The 19,630-nt window shown below is 43.3% G+C and overlaps 8 protein-coding genes across 8 annotated transcripts; 5 read left to right on the top strand and 3 right to left on the bottom strand.

Moving 5' to 3' along the window:
* Positions 1-115: 115 nt before the first annotated feature.
* TrAFT101_010358 (uncharacterized protein) lies at positions 116-1,065 on the top strand. Its single transcript, XM_024902807.2, has 3 exons — positions 116-244; positions 339-662; positions 738-1,065. Exons 1-3 carry the CDS (start codon positions 143-145, stop codon positions 888-890), a joined length of 579 nt encoding a protein of 192 aa, XP_024756150.1. The 5' UTR covers positions 116-142; the 3' UTR covers positions 891-1,065.
* A 1,164-nt stretch (positions 1,066-2,229) lies between these two features.
* Positions 2,230-3,377, bottom strand: TrAFT101_010357 (uncharacterized protein). The gene is made up of 2 exons (XM_024901245.2): positions 2,658-3,377; positions 2,230-2,593 (listed from the first exon to the last, which is right to left on the bottom strand). Exons 1-2 carry the CDS (start codon positions 3,103-3,105, stop codon positions 2,283-2,285), a joined length of 759 nt encoding a protein of 252 aa, XP_024756149.2. The 5' UTR covers positions 3,106-3,377; the 3' UTR covers positions 2,230-2,282.
* A 1,571-nt stretch (positions 3,378-4,948) lies between these two features.
* On the top strand, positions 4,949-5,367 carry TrAFT101_010356 (uncharacterized protein; the record flags this gene model as incomplete). The annotated part of the gene is made up of 2 exons (XM_024901178.2): positions 4,949-5,151; positions 5,220-5,367. 2 exons carry the CDS (start codon positions 4,949-4,951, stop codon positions 5,365-5,367), a joined length of 351 nt encoding a protein of 116 aa, XP_024756148.2.
* Positions 5,368-5,781: 414 nt separating this feature from the next.
* On the bottom strand, positions 5,782-7,157 carry TrAFT101_010355 (uncharacterized protein). Its single transcript, XM_024908899.2, has 3 exons — positions 6,464-7,157; positions 6,315-6,407; positions 5,782-6,244 (listed from the first exon to the last, which is right to left on the bottom strand). Exons 1-3 carry the CDS (start codon positions 6,916-6,918, stop codon positions 5,809-5,811), a joined length of 984 nt encoding a protein of 327 aa, XP_024756147.1. The 5' UTR covers positions 6,919-7,157; the 3' UTR covers positions 5,782-5,808.
* A 161-nt stretch (positions 7,158-7,318) lies between these two features.
* On the top strand, positions 7,319-9,017 carry TrAFT101_010354 (uncharacterized protein). Its single transcript, XM_024901223.2, has 4 exons — positions 7,319-7,604; positions 7,662-7,771; positions 7,889-8,000; positions 8,063-9,017. Exons 1-4 carry the CDS (start codon positions 7,429-7,431, stop codon positions 8,808-8,810), a joined length of 1,146 nt encoding a protein of 381 aa, XP_024756146.1. The 5' UTR covers positions 7,319-7,428; the 3' UTR covers positions 8,811-9,017.
* A 1,704-nt stretch (positions 9,018-10,721) lies between these two features.
* Positions 10,722-12,654, top strand: TrAFT101_010353 (uncharacterized protein; the record flags this gene model as incomplete). The annotated part of the gene is made up of 5 exons (XM_024902806.2): positions 10,722-10,814; positions 10,881-11,151; positions 11,221-11,432; positions 11,498-11,740; positions 11,808-12,654. The coding sequence occupies 5 exons, from the start codon at positions 10,722-10,724 to the stop codon at positions 12,477-12,479; spliced, it is 1,491 nt and encodes a 496-aa protein (XP_024756145.1). The 3' UTR covers positions 12,480-12,654.
* A 1,283-nt stretch (positions 12,655-13,937) lies between these two features.
* Positions 13,938-14,449, bottom strand: TrAFT101_010352 (uncharacterized protein; the record flags this gene model as incomplete). The annotated part of the gene is made up of 2 exons (XM_024910268.1): positions 13,938-14,070; positions 14,136-14,449. The coding sequence occupies 2 exons, from the start codon at positions 14,447-14,449 to the stop codon at positions 13,938-13,940; spliced, it is 447 nt and encodes a 148-aa protein (XP_024756144.1).
* A 3,060-nt stretch (positions 14,450-17,509) lies between these two features.
* Positions 17,510-19,307, top strand: TrAFT101_010351 (uncharacterized protein). Its single transcript, XM_024910782.2, has 3 exons — positions 17,510-17,672; positions 17,739-18,900; positions 18,950-19,307. Exons 1-3 carry the CDS (start codon positions 17,532-17,534, stop codon positions 19,081-19,083), a joined length of 1,437 nt encoding a protein of 478 aa, XP_024756143.1. The 5' UTR covers positions 17,510-17,531; the 3' UTR covers positions 19,084-19,307.
* Positions 19,308-19,630: the final 323 nt, after the last annotated feature.

Here is a 19,630-nt window from a genome sequence, read left to right as displayed (position 1 = left end):
AGTCTGACGGATATCTTGTGCCGCCAAAACTGGCTTATCCGGTAGTGGCGTTCAAATAGCTTCATTGCATCGCAAGCATGCCGTTAAGATTTCATATTGAGCAGCAGACTATTATTGATCGGTACCACTAAGGTTTTCCACGATGATATTGGATTCCAAAGTTACGGAAGCGACTATCCAAGCAACATTGCTAAATGGATTTTCTGGTGTGTGTGCTCAGGGCATTACGGCCTACAGAACCAAGGTTCGTTGAAGATCCTCAATTTGCGCGATTCCCTTAATTCGCCTCTCTTCCACAATTGTTTTAATTGGGTGCTAAAATTGCCACTGAACAAAAGTCTTTTGACGAAGTCGAGCTAGAATCAATTCTGCGGTTTGTATTATACACTGCTCTTGTTACGCCGCCAAATTACAAATGGCAAGAATTCTTAGAGCGCAAATGGCCGTCTAGAAAGCCAATAAGCAAATCCACATCTGACTTGAAATCATCGCAAACGCAAAGCAAAGACGTAGCTAAAGATCGTCTTAGCTTAACTAATACGGCGGTCAAATTTCTCTTGGATCAGTCACTTAGTGCACCGCTCAATACGGTGGCTTTCATCTACCTCATGGGTGGCATGACATTACAGAGTAACAGCCAGATTTGGGACAATATCCAAAACGTAAGTCACTCCACCTTTACAGGCTAGCTATCCCTGTGTGGGAAGGTTAAGAAAAGACTAATCACCAACATGCAGGATTTCTGGCCCATGCTAGTTGCAGGATATCGTGTATGGCCAATTGTTGGTCTCTTGAATTTGAGTGTGGTGCCTTTTGACTACCGACAATTAGTTGGCAGTGTAGCTGGACTGTTTTGGGGCATCTTCTTGAGTCTTAACCAAATGACGTAGTGGTCAAAGAGTATATAGAAAACAGGTACGGTGGTAATATAGATATAAAGCGCGATATGGACGATATAATTGGACATAGTACAGGGGAAACGATTAATATTGTGGTTTTTCAACTGAATGTAATCATTTGGTCTACTGAAAGGCTCTAGTATAATGCGAGACGCTAGAATGAGAGTAGTAAACCGTTTGCGGGAAATAAGACCGATGCATGCTTCGTTAGTATCATGAGGTCATCAATCAATTGCTGTTAGGGCAAGTTAGAACTTGGCAGCTTAAACTCCAGCGCAAGGCTGCCAGTGAAAATGGAATAATGAGGCACTCAGGGGTATCTACATGTTACCCCGAGCATACGCAATAATTCGAATACATAAATCTTCGTGTAATTAATTTGGCATCTTACCCTTGCCTTTACGTATACTCGTATGTTCGTATGTCCTTAGTGAATAGATTCCTTAAGAAACAAAATTTCCGTCTGATGGGTACGCCTGTCATCCCTGTAGGAATGTCACGTTCAACCAATTCGCAGTGGATGGCCACCTATTTTACCTAGTAAAATGCCAAACATTACTCCAAATTTGACAAAGTGATCTAGTTCGTTCAGTAGTTAAGTGAGCAACTCTCATTTCCGAACAGAGCACGCCGCTTTGGCTAAGTAGCCAAACTCGAAACGGGCTGTCGTCCATAGCGGGAAACGGTTGATTTTTCCGCCAACAAAGAGGAGCATTTCCGTCGGAAAAAGGTACCACGTATTTGTCCGCCAAATAGAGCACTACATCGATAAACTATACTCACAGTAATAGCATTCACCGATAGATTTAATCTATTGAAGTATTGAGACTTATCTATCTTGTTTATTTTAACATTTGAGCGGTTTACTTACCGAGTATTAACCCGAGCTATTAAAAAAAAAACGAATATCGGAAGATGCTTCCACTAGTAGTAATAGAAAGCCAAGATGTTTATAATTTTCATTATTTAGCTGATGGCTGGGACAGAAGACAACAATATCATCAATAATGTAGCTGGTAAACTTCAATAGAATCCCCCCCTCCTTTTTTTTTTTTTTTTTTTTTTTTTTTTTTTTTTTTTTTGGTTGATGGCCTTGCATTCAGGAGAAGTCATATGGAGACAGTAATCAAGTAATCATGAAGAAAGGAATGATGATAGTCTAATGACATTGCCGTCTATGTCAAGTTTTCTATATGAGCTTTTCAGAATGTAACAGCAGTGTGTGTTTAGTAAACAGCAGCTCTATGAAACTAAATGATCATTTAAACTTTACATTAGATCTTGAAAGACAAGACCATAAAATACGAGCTGCATCATCAAAATATTATATCCCAGTACTCAATGAAACACATATATATTCTATATTAATGTTACATTATGGAATTAGAGCCAAGCACCATCTACAGAATAAACACTGCCGCTAACAAATGTGCTGTCAGGGCCCAGTAAGAAGAGAACAACCTTTGCAACCTCTTCTGGCTTTCCTTGCCTCTGAAAAGCAGTGGGGTCATCAAAGGGGGCATCTACTGGACGTCCGGTATTATCCCAAGACTGCTGCATCATCGGGGTGTAAATTGATCCGGGAGCCACAGCATTAACCCTAACTTCCCTCTTGCCATACTCTTTTGCCGCTATCCGAGTTAAGCCGACAACTCCATGCTTGCTCGCACCATAGGCACCGTGATAGGCCAGACCTGTTGGTTACTAATAGTTAGATGGTGTGTAGACTGGAGCAGCATAGCGGAACTGGCCACTTACCCGTGATTCCTTGGATTGAAGCCATATTGACAATGGAGCCACCAGTTTTGATATTCCTAAGCTCAGCTCTCATGCAATACATGCACCCCGTAAGGTTTACTGCAATGATCTTGTCCCATTCGTCGTCATCAAGTTCCCCAACCGAGTGAATAGAGTGATGCTTGCCAATGATGCCAGCGATATTGGCCGCGCCATCCAGTTGTCCAAATGTCTTGACAATGCCCTCAATCCAAGCGTCTACTTCTGATCTTTTTGACACATCTACCTTGGTAGCTGAGAACTTCGACCCCTTCTCTTTCAAGTAATTCTCGGCTGCCGCCAGAGCAGCTGTGTCCACGTCTGCAAAGCACACAGTAGCTCCTTGCTCAGCTAATAGCTTAACCGTAGCTAATCCAATTCCACTTGCACCCCCAGTTATGGCGTAAACCTTTCCTGCAAAGGCCATCATATATCCCTTCCTGTTTGGATGCTAGGGTCAATATAACCGACTTAGCTATCTCTGCGGCCAAGGTGGCGAAAAATAGCAGATGGCTGAAAGCTTGAAAAGGGAAATAGAGAACAAGACTGGCCTGTCTCAATATCTTTTGCTCGCAAACACACTATATACTACGGCCAAGTGGATGAAGCCTCGAGAGGAATTCGCGCTGTTCTTCGATACTCCATAAATCAACAGGCTAGACTCACCAAGTTCACGATGCGGAGGCTTTAGTTCAAAGTGCGGGCAAGCTCCACTGTTTCCGACACACTATGGCTACTCGTATTCTTCCGCTTAAAAAAAAAAGCCCGCGGCCCATTTCAAGCGCCGGAACAAGCACCCCTTCCACGGTGTCTGAAGCTTGTACGGAAACAGTACAGATATCTTTCCTGCGCGCAAAACCAACCAGTACGTACTCCTCCGCAGCTAACCTGCTAAAATGGAAGCTGTGAGTTAGGCTTATGGGGTTATAAAGAATATCTGAGTTATATGCTTATCAACTCTTCTCTTCAACCTCTCGGAACTCTCATATTTCGTAATAATAAAAAAAAGCCTTCCGGGTCACATGCATTTTATCATGGACAAACGAGTTTACAAACATGATCAACTCTGGTTCAGTTTTTTTGCGGCGCTCAATTCATGAGAACTTAGGAAGTCATAAATAAAATCACCATCGAGACTTTTAGAGTTATTTAAAGAGCTTTCAGAATCTCGTTGTCGCGCGAGATTCTTGAAGCATATCTAAGCACTTCATGGAAATGAGGCGCCCGTGTCAGCAAGCGATCATATTGAACTCTGAATGAACATCCACAATGATCTCGATTATATTATGCTAAATTCTTAACCAACGCAAGTAAAGTCATGAATTCTATCTTTACAATGTTAAAGAAGCAGTATAGAAGCTGATTTTTCTGATGCTCGGCGTATTTCTCTCACACTCAACGCAATCTATGTAGCCTGTTCCTCTAGTTACCCTAATGTGAACTTCGAAGATACTATCAACTCCATATAAGAACTCTCGGCAAGTGATATCTCTAATAGTGTCCATAGCAGCCCCTCTGACCTTAATTCAGATGCAACTAGTTTTATCAGGTCGTCAACGATTCAGCCATTCGTTTATCGCTTAATGATAATATAGAAGTGGGTATTAGAAGGTCATATAATACTCTGGTAAGATCATAACTACCTATCTGGGTAGATGGCAGGACAATCCCTGTTAAACGATATGCGAGTACGAAAAATCTAATTTTTCCACCAAACATACCAGTAGCTTACGCTGTCAGTTAACATCTGATACAAGCGGTGTAAGAAACAAATATGGAGCTAGGCTCATTATTCTGTTTCGAAATCTTTTGAGAATGTCTTTTAGTTTTAAGTCCATATAAAGGTTCTGTTTAAGCAGCCTAAATCTGACACGGATATTGTAACGATCCGCTATACTGTTAAGCCAAACAGGGCAAATGATTAGGCCAATAATCGCAATTTTAGCAATGTTTGTAAAGGAAACAGCTGCTTAAAAGAGATTTAACCTGTTACGATGGACCAGGTAGTAATCAAAGCAAAATGAGAATGAAGCTCAGAGACACCTTGACATGAGTAGAAGGTATGTAACGCTTTTCAAAGAAACGTTGAATATAAGATAGCATTATAAAATCCAAGATTAAAAATAGCAACCCATGGTGATGAAATTATGCTTTGTTGACGATTAAAGATAAATAGCCCATGAGACCTGCATATAAACCTTCTGGAATAGTTTACCACTCCTGCACTACATGACAACCGACTCTCTATGAACCCTCTTATAAAATTGCTAAAAATGAAGGTTGCTGTTATTTTCGGTGCTGTCGCTGCCCTTGCTGGGCCAGCTACCGCCTTTTATGGCCAAATGGCTGCCAGCGCGTTGACAGTTAGTGGAGAGGGCCCTGCCTATCAACTCATCACCTTAACCGACTACAATACTGGATCGATTTACTCTGGCGATCTCAATGGCGGCTTTCGTAGCGAGCAGGCGACTTTTTTGTAAGTTAATCCGAACATGAGAGGGGAGGGAGAAGACCATGGCATGGAAATAACTGACCTAAGATTAGCTTTGGAGAGGATACTCCTGGCGGTTACGATTTCTATGCTCTTATGTGGGAGACTGATGATGGATGCTACAACATTAACTTTCAGGGTGCTTTGAGTGCAGGCCACGGATGGTGCTGTGGCTCACTTCCTTGCGATTTTACTGCTTAGAGTTGAAGAATTTTAGGGTTAGGGTATTCTTAACAAAGTCTCATACACTCAAAACCTTATAGTATACAGTACAGTACTAATTTTTAGGAACACTGGCTATTTAAATGTCGTTCAAAGTCATGGATATGATACAACAGGTCTAAAGAACAGTCAAAGCCATTACTACGCTAACGTATATTGTAAAAATGTATCCTGATGAGATCTCAGAGTCATATGTAGAATTGTCTCCACCTATCTACGACACCAACGCTAGACCGCCGGATTAGATAAGTAATGATAGTAAACTTACATAGGTAGCTAATAGATCTCTTCAGAAGTGACAGTAAGTTGATCTACCCCCCTCACTGTGCCAGGACCATAATCTTGCTATTTAATACCATAGGAAAATATCGTACCAATAGCTGTAATAACTGGCTCGATTTTCTATCAAAGGTTCTAATTTTACAACGTAGCCTCTATCTGTTCGATATCTGATAAGTACAGCTGATGCAACGAGGTCCAATTTTCCTCAGGTAGCCTGCCTTTCAGGGGTAGTCTACCTCCCTCGAATGCTCCCAGGCCAGTTTTTCGAATAATGCCTTCTCGAATGCCAATGATTCCAGACCTAACAATAAACTCCTCAGCGCGACTAACAGCGAACTGCAGTTTTCTAATCTCTTGTAAAACATCTTCCTGGAAAGATCCCTGGTTCGCAAGCTTCATAAGTCTGACCACAGTCTTAGGATAGAATGCTGCCAACCCGTCGATCACACCAGCGGCACCAAACAAAACGATCGGCCCCAGCTGTTGCCCAAAGCCGCTATATACACGAAAATTGTTGTGGTCGATTTGAGGGTCAAGGGATACTTGGACATGGTAAGAAACATCTCCATGCGACCTGATCATATCGCAAGTTAGAGAAAGTCCTCGGAAATGGAACGGAAAACGACATTGAAGGCAGCACATACATTTTGCATCCGACGATTTTTGGATGCTTAGCTAACGCTCTGTATGTATCCGGCTCCGCGATAAGCCCATTTGTAACTCCCGGATAGTTGTATCTGATCATCTGTTAGATCCTTGTGCCCACGTGATAATTACGAGACTTAGAACTCACATTAGAATTGGCAATGGGCTTCGATCGGCGACCGCCGTAAACCATTCGATAAGGTTGCTTTGGTTTACAGCCTTTCCGAAATAGCCAGGCGCCAGGACCAAACCCCACTGAGCTCCGGCCGCTGCGTAGTCTTCCAACCAGTCGAGGGTTTCAGAAATGCCGTTTGTAAGTACCCCAGCCATTATCGGGTAATTGTCAAAGCCAGCATCTTTAAGCCCGGCCCGCACACCGGCAACGAGGTCGGATCTTTCCTTCCGGGAGAGATGGATGGCCTCGCCCGTTGATCCGAGGATGGTCAGTCCAGTGATACCGGCTTTGGCGAGAAATACGCTGTGAGCCACCTGGGTTTCGATATCGACTCTAGGTTCCGCGAGCTCATTCGAATCAGCAGCAGGCTTGAAGAAAGTAGGGACGGGGACAAAGACCCCCGGCGGCGGTGCCGTCTGTGAGACCATCTTTGCTTGCTGGGATATGTGAGATTCTCCTATATGATCACAGTAAATACCAAATTGCCGCCTTTGTCAAGGAGAGCCCAGATATTTCAAGTCATCAAATTGTCCCTCATTTCATCATCAACAGCGTCTTCCCACTTCAAATAACTCTCCTACCGGGGCATCATCGGCCCATGGTACTCGGGCTGCATTCTCCCGGATCATAGACATCATCCCCACCTGATCCTCATCCCCCCTCTCTGCTTTTCCGTGCGCTGTGGAGTGGTGGGGGGCTGTGTTCCACTCAGCGGGGAGGCGTTTTTGCTCTCAAAGAAGTAAGCCGTGCTGAAATGGTGGAGCTCCGCGGCGGCATTCTCTTTTATGTTTCTCCTTGGTTTCTCGCCGTGGGTACTATACGTTTATACAAGTATTGTTGTACTTCCAAATCATACGAGCAACAAATTGTCATCTTACCTCACCACCATTGGTATGAAAGGCTGCATTATTTAGTTCAAAATTACAGCAAATTTCACAATGACGAGGATCAAATCTATGGAGTATTTTCGCGTCCCGCCTCGGTGGCTGTTCGTAAAAGTAACCGATGAAGCTGGAAACGTTGGCTGGGGTGAAGCATCTCTAGAGGGGCATACACAGGCAGTTGAAGGATGTTTAGATTCGTGGTTTGAGAAGTTCAAAGGACATGACGCTGAGTAGGTTTACCAGATCCGGCACCTGGATAAAATACGAAATGTGCTTACCAAATACAGCGAGATCGAGCACATTTGGCAAATGGCGTGGCGCACTGGGTTTTATCGAGGCGGGCCAGTTTTTATGAGTGCGCTCTCTGGAATTGATATTGCGTTATGGGATTTAAAAGGTGATTTAATCATTAAATAACCTGCTGTGTATTTTTTTTTTTGGTCCTTTTTTTTTTAAAAAAAAAAAAAAAACGAAATTTATATGCATGGCGACGGTAATACTGACTGGCTTCTAGGCAGAAAACTTGGCGTCCCTATATATGAACTTCTTGGCGGTAAAGTGAGACATAAGCTCAAGGTATATGCTTGGATCGGAGGCGACCGCCCAGATGAGGTAGAACAACAAGCGTAAGCTGGAAATTTTATTCACTCCTTGTAAATGCTCGGTCCAGGCTGATAACCTCAAACAGAATAGCTCGCAAAGAGCAAGGGTTTCACGCAGTCAAAATGAACGGAACCGCGGATGTTTGCTGGCTGGATTCGCCATCAGTGCTTGATGATGTAGTGCAAAGGGTCAAAGTCGTCAAAGGCCTAGGAATGGATGCCGCAGTTGATTTTCACGGTCGTGTTCACAAACCAATGGCAAAGCAACTGGCCGCTCTGCTCCAGCCGCATCGACCTCTCTTCATTGAAGAGCCGCTACTGCCTGAGAATATTGGTGGAATTAAAGAGTTGGCTCAGCTCACTAGCTGCCCGATTGCCCTTGGCGAGCGTCTCTACAGCCGATGGGACGTTCGTCCGTACTTGGAAGCAGGGTGCGTGGACGTTTTACAGCCTGACATCTGCCACGTTGGAGGCATTTCTGAGCTGAGACGGATTGCATCAATGGCCGAAACATACGATGTTGCCCTAGCGCCACATTGTCCGTTAGGGCCAATTGCCTTGGCCGCAAATGTACAGGTTGATGCAGTGTCTTCCAACTTCTCCATCCAGGAGATGAGCATTGGAATCCATTATAACAACACAGGGCAGGATATCGAAACGTACATAAAGAACCCTGAAGTCTGGAAAGTTAATGACGGCTACATAAAGGTTCTTCAAGGCCCTGGTTTGGGAATTGAGGTAGACGAAGAGGTAATCCGAAAGTTGTCTAAGGATTGCGTACCATGGGAGTCGCCCTCTTTCAGGGGCCCGGATGGCGAAATCAGGGAATGGTAATCGGACACTGCAGATATTGGCTTAGATATAGAAGTGCTTGGTTTCGATAGATGGTGCTATTGTGCTGCTGCATTCTAACAGGTGTTTCGGTTAGGCTCCAAGGATGAGCTTGGCTTTATTAGCTTGAGATAATACGATGTTGCCTGTGCTATATATGTCGATAGAACACGGAATGAAATAGTATTAAGATTAAAATCAAATAAATGGCTACAGTAATACGAAATACTACTAAAAAAAAAGGTCGATCTCACCAAGGAGGGAGATTGCGGCCATGGGCCTACTACAATCCACTCAAACTAGAACGCCTTCTAGATCTATTGTATACAAATATACTTTTATTCAGATGATGAAAGTTCTGGGAGTTAGATGTGAAAGTGCCGGAATAGAAGTTTGCTGGAGATGATATCCTAGTATGCAACTGGTAGTATATCTAGTTCTTTAGGAGCTTCCTCTATATTCAAGGATCCTGAGCATGACATGCAAGTGTTTCGGGGGCCTAGTATCATTTCACTTTAATGCCAGCTCTTCTTTGAGATGGTTCCACGTTCAAATCATCCCTAACCCTAATCTAACCTTGGCAAATGGTACTGTCTACTACTTATATAGATGACAGCTTAAATCTATATTATTTCGAGTATCACTAATGATCAGTCCATCTAACAACCCATACGTATATCTCTTTCCGTTTCAAGAAATGATGCACTGCTTTAATATTATGCGTCAGCTTCCTTTTCGCATCTACTTTCCCGACCAATCATGAACTGCATAAACTTACACACCACAAGCTTAGAGATAAGAATGCATGTACTACGGTTACCTGATTCCGAGATCATTTCCCGTTCCTGCATGTCCATGTGCCTAAGTTCCCGATTTAAAAGTGCCAGTGGATAGCAATCTCCCAATTAACAGCTGTATTACGGTGGAGCTTGGTCATACTACGAGGCGCGTATCCTGTTTTCTCTTCACGTAAAATAGAAGAGAACTGGATATGAAACCCTCGCCAAAAAAATACCTGGAATGTACCAGAACAGTGGGACATCTCAGGGACTATTACTACTCTATATGAATATTGCTAATTATGGACCGATAGTTAATAAATGGTTGACTGCCTCAAATTTGCTGTCAAGGAAGCGATTGAACACAGTAACGCTCAAATAACATGTCAAAACTTTCTGAGGTAGGCTCAGAACCTACAGGAACAGTATACAATATAGGACTGAAGCCAAAATAGTAGTTCTATTCCCATTATATTCCGTTTTTGATTCCAAAACCTTGAGCAACAACAAACAATACTCATGCATGTCTTTCTTCTCCTCGTTTGACACTGTTGCCATTGACCCAAGGGACTTTGAAACCATTTCTTCATCTACACAGAACCCTGTTTCAAGTTCCTCGTCCCCGCAATTGAAAACAATGTGCCAAATTTCCCCCCATGGCAAATGTGAACTCAATCGCACGACTAACCATGTCCAGAATCCTCGGCGTTGTGTTCCACTAAGGCTACGAGCTTCGGCCAGCTTTTCCGCTGACTCGGATCTCTTATCCGTGTGGAGCCCTTCAATCTCCCGAGCAATTCTCCAGACGCTGGGTAATCAGCCGCTAGCTCCTCGTGACCATTCTCGTCGAATTTTCCTGCTAGCTATTGAGTAGAGAAGTCGGAAAACGTCGTGGGGTCGGACAAATAGATGGGGATACCCAGGTAGGACCCCGCATATTGGAAGTATGATTCCGTTAATCGTGGGGAGCAACTATAGATGGGACTTGGTGGGGTGAGCCTGAAGCCGTCCAAGATAGCTGAAGGCTCTATATTTATATGGGATATATCTATAAAAGTAACAGTTCAATAAGTAAATTGGAACTTTGATCATCCATTCATTTTACCCAAACGCCTGTTAGTTTTACAGGTCTAAGATGTTGTCCAAAAGTGCGCTGGTCGTCGCCGCCTCTGTGGCTGTCGTAGAAGCAATTGACAATGGTCTAGCTAGAACCCCGCAGATGGGATGGGTAAGCTTTTCTCTACGTCTACGGAGCGTCAAGTATTTGTTGAGAAATAACTAATTCCCACGACAGAATAACTGGAATTCCTTCGGCTGCGATGTTTCTGAGCACTTGCTGCTTGATCATGCGAAGCTCATCTCAGAATATGGTCTTCAAGACTTGGGATATGGATATGTGGTCCTAGACGACTGCTGGTCCGATGGTCGTGATAGCAAAGGTAAACTGGTTGTAGACAAGAAGAAGTTCCCTCGTGGAATGGCAGCCGTTGCAGATGATTTGCATGCCCAAGGCTTCTTGTTCGGCATGTATTCGAGCGCTGGCGAATTGACATGCGCACGATATGGTAAGGGACCTTCACTTCCAAATGTGCCAGCACAAAAAAAAGTCTGAGAAAATATCTAATACCATACAGCTGGTTCTTTGGACCATGAAATGGATGACGCTCAAAGTTTTGCGGATTGGGGTGTCGATTATCTCAAATATGATAACTGCTACCACATGGGTCGCTTCGGCACACCTCTCATTTCATTCCAGCGCTTTAACGCCATGGCGGAGGCCCTCAAAGCCACAGGAAAGAATATTTTCTACAGTCTTTGCAACTGGGGTGAAGATTATTCCTATAGTGTAAGTCTCATCATGTCGATTTAGTTCTTAACATCCATTGAAACTAACGTGTTAAAATATCATAGTGGGCTGCATCTATTGGCAACTCTTGGCGCATTTTTGGGGACATCTATGACTCTTTTGCCCGACCAGATGATCTATGCTCTTGCAATGATCCTGCTAACCCGGCTTGTATTGCTCCTGGCACTCACTGCTCGGTTCTTGCCATCATCAACCGAGTCGTTCCCTATATCGATCGTGGCCTTCCTGGTGGATGGAATGATCTCGATATGCTTGAGGTCGGTCATGGTGGTATGACTGAGGAAGAGGTAAGATTTTTATCTCCTTGGAGAATCAAGACATATCTAGGTATGGAAAGCTAACTTCAATGAACAGTACAAAGCTCACTTCACCATGTGGGCTGCCCTGAAAGCACCGCTCCTTCTTGGAACCGATCTTCGTAAGTGGTCAGGCTCTGACCTTTCAATTGTCACCAACCCAGCCATGATTGCTATCAACCAAGATCCCCGTGGCCGCGCCGTTCAGCGTGTTAGGCGCAACTTTAATGTTCCCAAGGACGAGTGGGGTGTCGGCGAGACTCATATCTGGAGCGGTCCTCTAGCAAATGGAGATCAGATCCTCATCTTCCTCAACGTCGCTGACGAGGCTCTTGATATGGGCGCCACGCTTGAGGAAATCTTCCTTACGAATGGAGTTGGCGGTACTGCTCCTCAGAACAAGAATGATTGGGCTGTTTATGATCTATGGGGCAAGACTGGTGCTGCTATGAGCAATGAGGACGCTCAAGCTGTCCTTGACGCCGACAGTGCTTCTGCAAGAAAGCAGAAGTTACAGAACTTGAACTGGTACAACTCAACGGAGACGTCTTATGCCGAGGGCTTGAAACGCGAAGATCCGCGGTTGTTTGGCGAGCGCGTTGGCCTCATCAAGTCTGGCGGTCGCTTTGACGTGCATGTGCCTAGACATGCTGCTAAAGCGTACCGCTTGCGCAGTGTAAGTGGCGAGAAGGTTAAGCAAAAGAGTCATCTAAAGAAGGATGAATTGTGAGCCAAACAAATACGGATATGGTGATCAAACGACATGTGTTTAGAACGCTTTTTTATGCAATAACAACGATGTAATTAGGGTGGTGAGGGAAAATGGTAAAAGCAATTAGAACGGTGCTGTAGCATGATATATAGGCGACTGTGACACAATAGGTAGTAACTAGCTTTGAGTATAGACATTGTAAATGAAAATTAATAAGTGTTTATTAAAATGAATTATAATACAAAGTGCCAGTCGCTTTGAACTTTTCTTATCTCATACAGTATACCAGACCTTATACTTAGTTCTTCTCAGGTGTTAATATCTTCATTATTCATGAAGTTGTATGAGAGATAGTACTACAAACTTTGCCTATAGTACCTAAGCCAAGACAAAGCGCATACAGCGAGCCTGCTTTTTAGTCTAGCTTTATTACAGGATGGCGGCTGGTTAGCTATCAGCAAGCCCAAGATTACGCCCCACGTGTCAAGTCTCGGCTTTTTTGGTAGTAATACGGAGCAATAACTTAAATAGTGGATTGGGCAAGAATTTCCGAGTTCCTATTCCCTAGCTCATATGATTAGGAGTATCTATAGCTCTCTCGTTTATAGTAGAAAGGTACCTGGCGATATCTTTTAAATCACCCTTTTAAGTATGCTTTTTTTGTACTCCCAGGAGAATTCTAGCCCTCGTCTCTGGAGCTGTTGCGGCTTTCAGCTGTCACATACACACATATTAATTTCCTAGATACATCTGTGTTTGGAGTACATTTAAGGTACCGTTCTTCAAGTCAAAAGAGCGAGTGAATCCTGGATTGCTCTTGTGGCAAAGAAGCGGTACAATATAGTGAACCTTTTGTTCCAACGTGATATATTTTGCTTGTTCATCATCATCACTGGTCAGCGTGCGTGCCAATGCTGCATCACAATCGAACAGAATACGAAAGATATTGAGTCAGACTGCCAAGGAAACATTATTTGAAGAATATGCATTTTGAGGAGTGCTTGAACAAAATATAGCGCGCACTAGCATATATGACAGCACTTCTTTACACTTCGACTCCCTGAAATGATTATCTTCAGTAGTGAATGCAAGGCACAGCTTAATTCAAGTAATTTGCTAGATCGAGTTATGTTTGCTGTTCAACGTCTTCTGATTGAATATAACTAAGAGCTGGGAAATCTAGAGTTATGCTGTCCATTTGCTATCTCGCTATGTACATTGATCTCACCAACCCCTATCGACCCATCACCATAAGTTAACTTCAAGACCCGAGATCAGCGATATAAGCCATAGTACCATCGTTTCACTAGAGGACTACTGTGATCCTAGAAATACATAAATATTACGTAGCAAAAATAGAGTAGGAGCTTGAATAAGTAACCAAATCTTCACAAATAATCGCAGTTTTGCCCCGATACTATTTGCCGCTATGCTCCCGAATACATAGAAGGAACCGTTGCAAAGTCAACATCGACTTTAAGCGCCAGTCTCAGGCCCAGGAATAATCTCAGTATTCTGGGCATAGCAGGCTGTCCCACTTTGGGCCTCATCTGCGTGGCAAGCGAGGTCGGCGATGCCGGTTCCGTGCTGTTCTCCTTGGAGATTGCCACTTTTGTTCACATGCAGTGTTAGCTCTATAAATGCATGGTTGAAGTTAAAACCACTCTGACTTACGCAGCATTGAGATGCTGAAGAGTGATGGCAATCTGTCCAGTCTTTGCGCTCGTTTGGATATAGGTAAATTGCACCTGCGGGTTTTCGCATGGTGTAGCTGTCAACACGGTGACTGGGCGGCCAGATCCCGGAGAGTTGACATATGAGCATTTCGTGGTCAACGAAGTGCTTGCATCTTCGAATGTAAATTGAAGACTGCTCTCCAGAGTCGTGGAAGTGGTATCAAGAGTTTGAAGCTCGGTGATGTACCAGTAGGGAGAAGCAGCTGCAGCCAGGCTGGCGAAAACAGTTACGGCCAAAGTAGAAGTCTTCATTTTGAATTATATTTATAATTTCGAGGTGCTTGTAATGAACGGTTGTGAGATTATTGGAGTGGCGATTTTGACAGAAAGGGCGCCGTCTTTATTTATATGCCCGTTAGTTTCTATCGACTATGGTATTTCAAATGAGCTTAAATCGAGTAATGAGCTGTTTCCGGCTATCGGCAAATTCGGCACACTTCCCAAAGCAATACGAACGCTGCCAATCACGCGTATAGCTGCTAGTTCAGATCTGCAGGTCAATACGAACTCGCACGCAAAGATCGGTGAGGGTTCCGCCACTTGTTCCCTTGTTTTTCAATATGGGAGCGTCTCTTCCAATTCTATACTAATCGGGCAATGGATCCTATACATGATCCACCAAGTTTCTAAAGAGGTTTCGAAAGGCACACACATATTACCGCATTGAGTCTGAGCGATACTGCCATGCTGTCATAGTCATCCATCCATGATCTGGTATATCCTAGATCCGTGAACAATACTATTGAATGTCAGTCTATACTTGATTGCGTCATACAAAAACACACAAAAAAAAAAATGCTATACATGGGTACCCGACACCAACGAGAGGGGGATCAGGCGTAAACATCAAGCATTTGCGAGGAACGAGGCACATACATATCTACATGCTACATGCAGCTTAGGCATGTTGTTCAGACCGCCCAGTGCATAATACTACCCCCCTAGCTAGGCCCTTGTAGGATACCTAGGTAATAAATTTCCACCTATGTCAGAGACGGATTGCCTGTACCCCCGGTGTGGTGAAAGCCGAGTAGCTAGGAGATCTTAAGAAGCTCCTTCTTATTATCTTATTGTTTCTGGGCGCAATACGATTCCATAGAGAACTTGAACATGCTTCTTTAAGGTGAATAATATCCGCTACATCATCCATTTGTGACGTCAGTCTGGCTTTCTCTGATATGCTTCGGCTTGAATTTATTCGCGTTTTACTCATCATTATTCTCCCTTTAATGTTCTATGATATTGGCATGAAATGCATGAATAATTATAAAACCAACTTATCGATGAGGTGTCGAAGCGTATACGAATCAAGAGGTCCACAACATCTATGACTCGTATTGGTAAGCACAAAAAAGAATAAAGACCTTGTCTTTAGAGAGAAGTGGAATTATTTATTTTACGTATGCTTTGTCAACTACATTGTCAATTGGAAAAGAAATTGGTAATAGTTATATAGAAGCACAATGGTTATCTGTTCCTTAGCGCCTACTAACATGCTGCAAGCCTTGTCCACAGTTAGAGGCACTTGAGTCTTCTTAGCTTCAGATCTAGTCAGAAGCGCCGCTTTTACTTAAAATACCTGTGTCTGTGGATGTAAATGATACTTAGCAGTGTATCACGTTGCGCTCATAATTACAAGATTACCCTTATTCTCCTATGTTCTGGAGCTGTTCTCCTACAAATCTTTTCATCTCTCCGCGCTCACGGCAAAGCCCGATTGAACTTGTCCATTGATCAATTACATCTCTTCATTTTGTCGACCCCATCATTTGAAGAACAATTTTACCCTTTAATGTTGCAAATATTTCTTTCTAGCTCCTATTGCACCGTCTCTAAAGATGTTCTACTTGCCGTGGGAAAACAATGTTATGCAGGTTGAAACCCCCTGTTAGGTTGGGTGCTGTTTGACATGGACATTTCAGTCTACTAGTGGCTCCATGAGCAGTGGAAATAGTCGCTGTGAATTTCCCTAGTTTTTAAAGGAAGTCTTCTGAGTATTGCAGTCTTTACGCCCTCAGCATATATAGAAGAATAAGTTATTCATTCTTTACGGCAGCACATGAACATTGGCATAAAGCGGGTTCTTTTAGCATTGGTTGTTATTAACTGCATACTTGTGGATTAGATTATAATATCTTTCCTTACGAAAGTCTATGTCAGGATGGGCTAACCAGGATGGACCTGGTTATGCATATATATGCATTAGGTGCTCAACTTGCTCCACAAGCTGCCCCAAAGCTCTAAGAGGATTAAACTGCAGCTCCAGCTACAAGCATATATCCCCTCCTTTAATGTTGTTCGTACGTCATGTGTTCTTTTGTAATGGTATTAAGTATTACTCGTCAACTGAAGTGATAGTTTTCGGCTCCCAATGACAATTTCCCAAGCCTAAAATCGTATCATCTCATGATCACTATCAGGATGCTAACGGTTCTTCCTCAAAGCCTACTGTATACCTCCATAGAAAAGTTTACAATGTTAACAAATATAGTCTAAGAGATCTCAATAATCTAGTCCGACTATTCAAATAATCGCGCGATAGGCGATAGTAACGAGGAATTAATAAGCGAATCTTATTACCGCCCAATTATTCCGTGACACTTTCTGATGTACCTCTCATTAAAATGTAAGCAAACTACTTTAGGGGGCATATTAGTTAAGTACTACCTACTAGTAGCATTGATTTGCATGCGGGTGTTGCGGTATACTTTCCGCACGATCCGATCATAATTCTCATACTCCAAATTTTGAATTCATCACTTGAGCTACTAAACTAGCCTATAAAAGGGAAAGGTTTCGTTATGAATGAGAAAATAGCACAAACACTGCCCTTGGCAAATCTCAAAAATGACAAGGCTAGCTTCATATAACGTAAGCTCTATGCTTAGTGTAAACGTCGTGGCTTTAAGCCATGCGATCCTTCAGCTTTCAATACAGCCACGGAAATATGTTTGACTATCTTGAAGCTATGGGTATGCGGTAGACAGCTCATAACCGATTCACCACAGATCAACTTTTATCGCTAAAAACTCTTGTAGAGTATGAAAAGAAAAGAAGTAAGCGCTTCTCCCACGTTATTTTTTTTTCTTCTTTAATATGAAAGAGCATTTTAAACCATCTATAAGTCTTTAAGCTACAAAGTAGCCCTACCCGTTGGATCCACTTCTAGTGACCAACTATTTTGACTTCGCCTCACTCATAGCTGTAAGCAACGCTAAAGACCAAACCAACAGGTATATAAGAGCTGCAGCATCCGGCTGAATGTTTCTTTCATCTCTAAACCTCAAAACAAAACAAAACAAACTTGACGCCCTCTATTCTATTGTCAGCAAAAATGAGACAGCCGATCACAGCGCAGCAGATAAAGGAGCTCGCCGTTCAGCTAGATCCTTCTACTCGACTGCTCACTGCCGCAGATGGCGATGAATACGAAAGATTAATTGCCCGATGGGCAGATAACGCTGTAAAACGTGCAGTATGTAACCATTAAATGGAGCCTGATAATTAAAGCTCATAGTTGGATTATTGCTCACACCCATAGGGTGCTGTCTCTGTGCCTGTTTCATATGAAGAAGTATCCAAGCTGGTCAAATTCGCATCTGATAACAAGCTTGATCTTGCCGTGAGAGGAGGTGGCCATTCCACGGGAGGAACCAGCTCCACCGAAGGCGGGCTCACCATTGATCTCTCGGGAATGCGTGCCGTGAAGGTTGACAAAGACTCGAAATTGATCGTTGCTCAAGGCGGTGCCCTCTGGGAAGACGTCGACAATGCCGCAATTGAAAAAGGCCTGGCAACAGTAGGCGGGACTGTGAATCATACAGGCATTGGTGGCTTAACGTTAGGTGGCGGCATGGGCTGGCTCTCAGGCTTATACGGCACTGTTGTTGATAATCTCGTCGCAGCTAAAGTTGTCGTTGCTGACGGACGCATCCTTTCTGTCTCAGAAAATGAGAATGCCGATCTATTCTGGGCGATACGCGGAGCAGGCCACAACTTTGGTGTCGCAGTTGAATTCACCCTTCGAGGATATGACCAACCAAATGAAATTTACGCCGGTGGCGTGGTGTTTACTCCTGATAAGCTAGTCCCTCTCGTGGAAGGATTTAATACCAGGATGAAGAATTCAGATCCCAAAGGTGCGGGCATCCTCATCTTTGCAAAGCCCCCTGGCATGCCTGTTGCGGTGGTTGTGGTCAATGTATTCTATAACGGCGATGAAGCTGCGGCACGGGAATATTTCAAATTTCTCTTCGATTTACAGCCTGTCGCCATCACCGCAAAGATGATGCCCTATAACCATCTTAATACGCTATTGAATCCGATGGCTACGCATGGTCGCCGCAAAGCTTTGAAAGCAGTCACGGTTACGGACCACATCGATGTCGCGTTCGTTCAGGAACTCTACAACGACTATGCACAGCAAGTAGAGAAAAATCCCGACATGTCCGCGTCGTTTTTGGGCATAGAGATTCATGACACAACCAAAATGCAAAGCGTACCTTTGGAAGCGATGGCGTTTTCTAACCGAGGGTCTTATAGACCCGGTATTGTCGGCTTGGAATGGACTGATCCTCTGATGGATGAGGAAAACAGAGCCTGGGGTCGAATGATTCAGGCCAAGTGCCGACAAGCTGTTATCGACAGCAAGGAGTTTTCTGGGGATACCAAGACCTCGTTGGAATATGCCAACTATGTTGAACGTAAGTGTTACCGACTCGTTAAATCTCTCAACATGGCTAATTGATGTAGCTGGCGATCTTATTACTGATAAGCCATTTGGTGGCAATCAACAACGACTGGCTATATTGAAACACAAATATGACCCCGATGTCATGTTTAACAAAACAAGCCCTATTACGCCACTGCGCGCCGAAGCCAACTGAAAGTCAGCATTATATGACACGATTCCTTGTTATGTTTAGCATTCGTTTAACGAAGAAAAGCTTGCATCTCTATATGTAACAGACGATTCATATATTCCAATACACCAATGTATTGCTATTTGGGACATTCGAAGACCTTTTACTACGATATGCGCTATGAACTATCCAGTATTTCCAGTATTATGAACAATCTCTTCATGAAAACAACATAATATTTAGCAGCCATCTGTTTGCCATAAGTTCAATATATGTGATAGTCTTCAATACCTAATGGTATCGTATTGCAGAGTTATGCAAAAGTGACCTTGTACTTGTTTAGAGAAAGATGTCTATTCGGTGATCACAGACACTGATGAACGAATTCATGACATAATGGAATAGCTCTTATATTCCATGTCACCTCACATATATATACATAGTTAATTAATAAGAGAGCTCTTTTGGTAAGCATCTTCATTAAATCGTATCCTTCGTGGTAGTACTATGCCTAAAGCCTGCATGTAAATTTAATCGTAGCCGCAGTCAAAGGGCAGCATCTAGCACCACT

Source organism: Trichoderma asperellum, chromosome 6 (assembly GCF_020647865.1).
Source record: "Trichoderma asperellum chromosome 6, complete sequence".
In the NCBI taxonomy this organism is placed as follows: Eukaryota; Fungi; Ascomycota; class Sordariomycetes; order Hypocreales; family Hypocreaceae; genus Trichoderma; species Trichoderma asperellum.
This window is presented reverse-complemented; position numbering and strand designations above follow the sequence as displayed.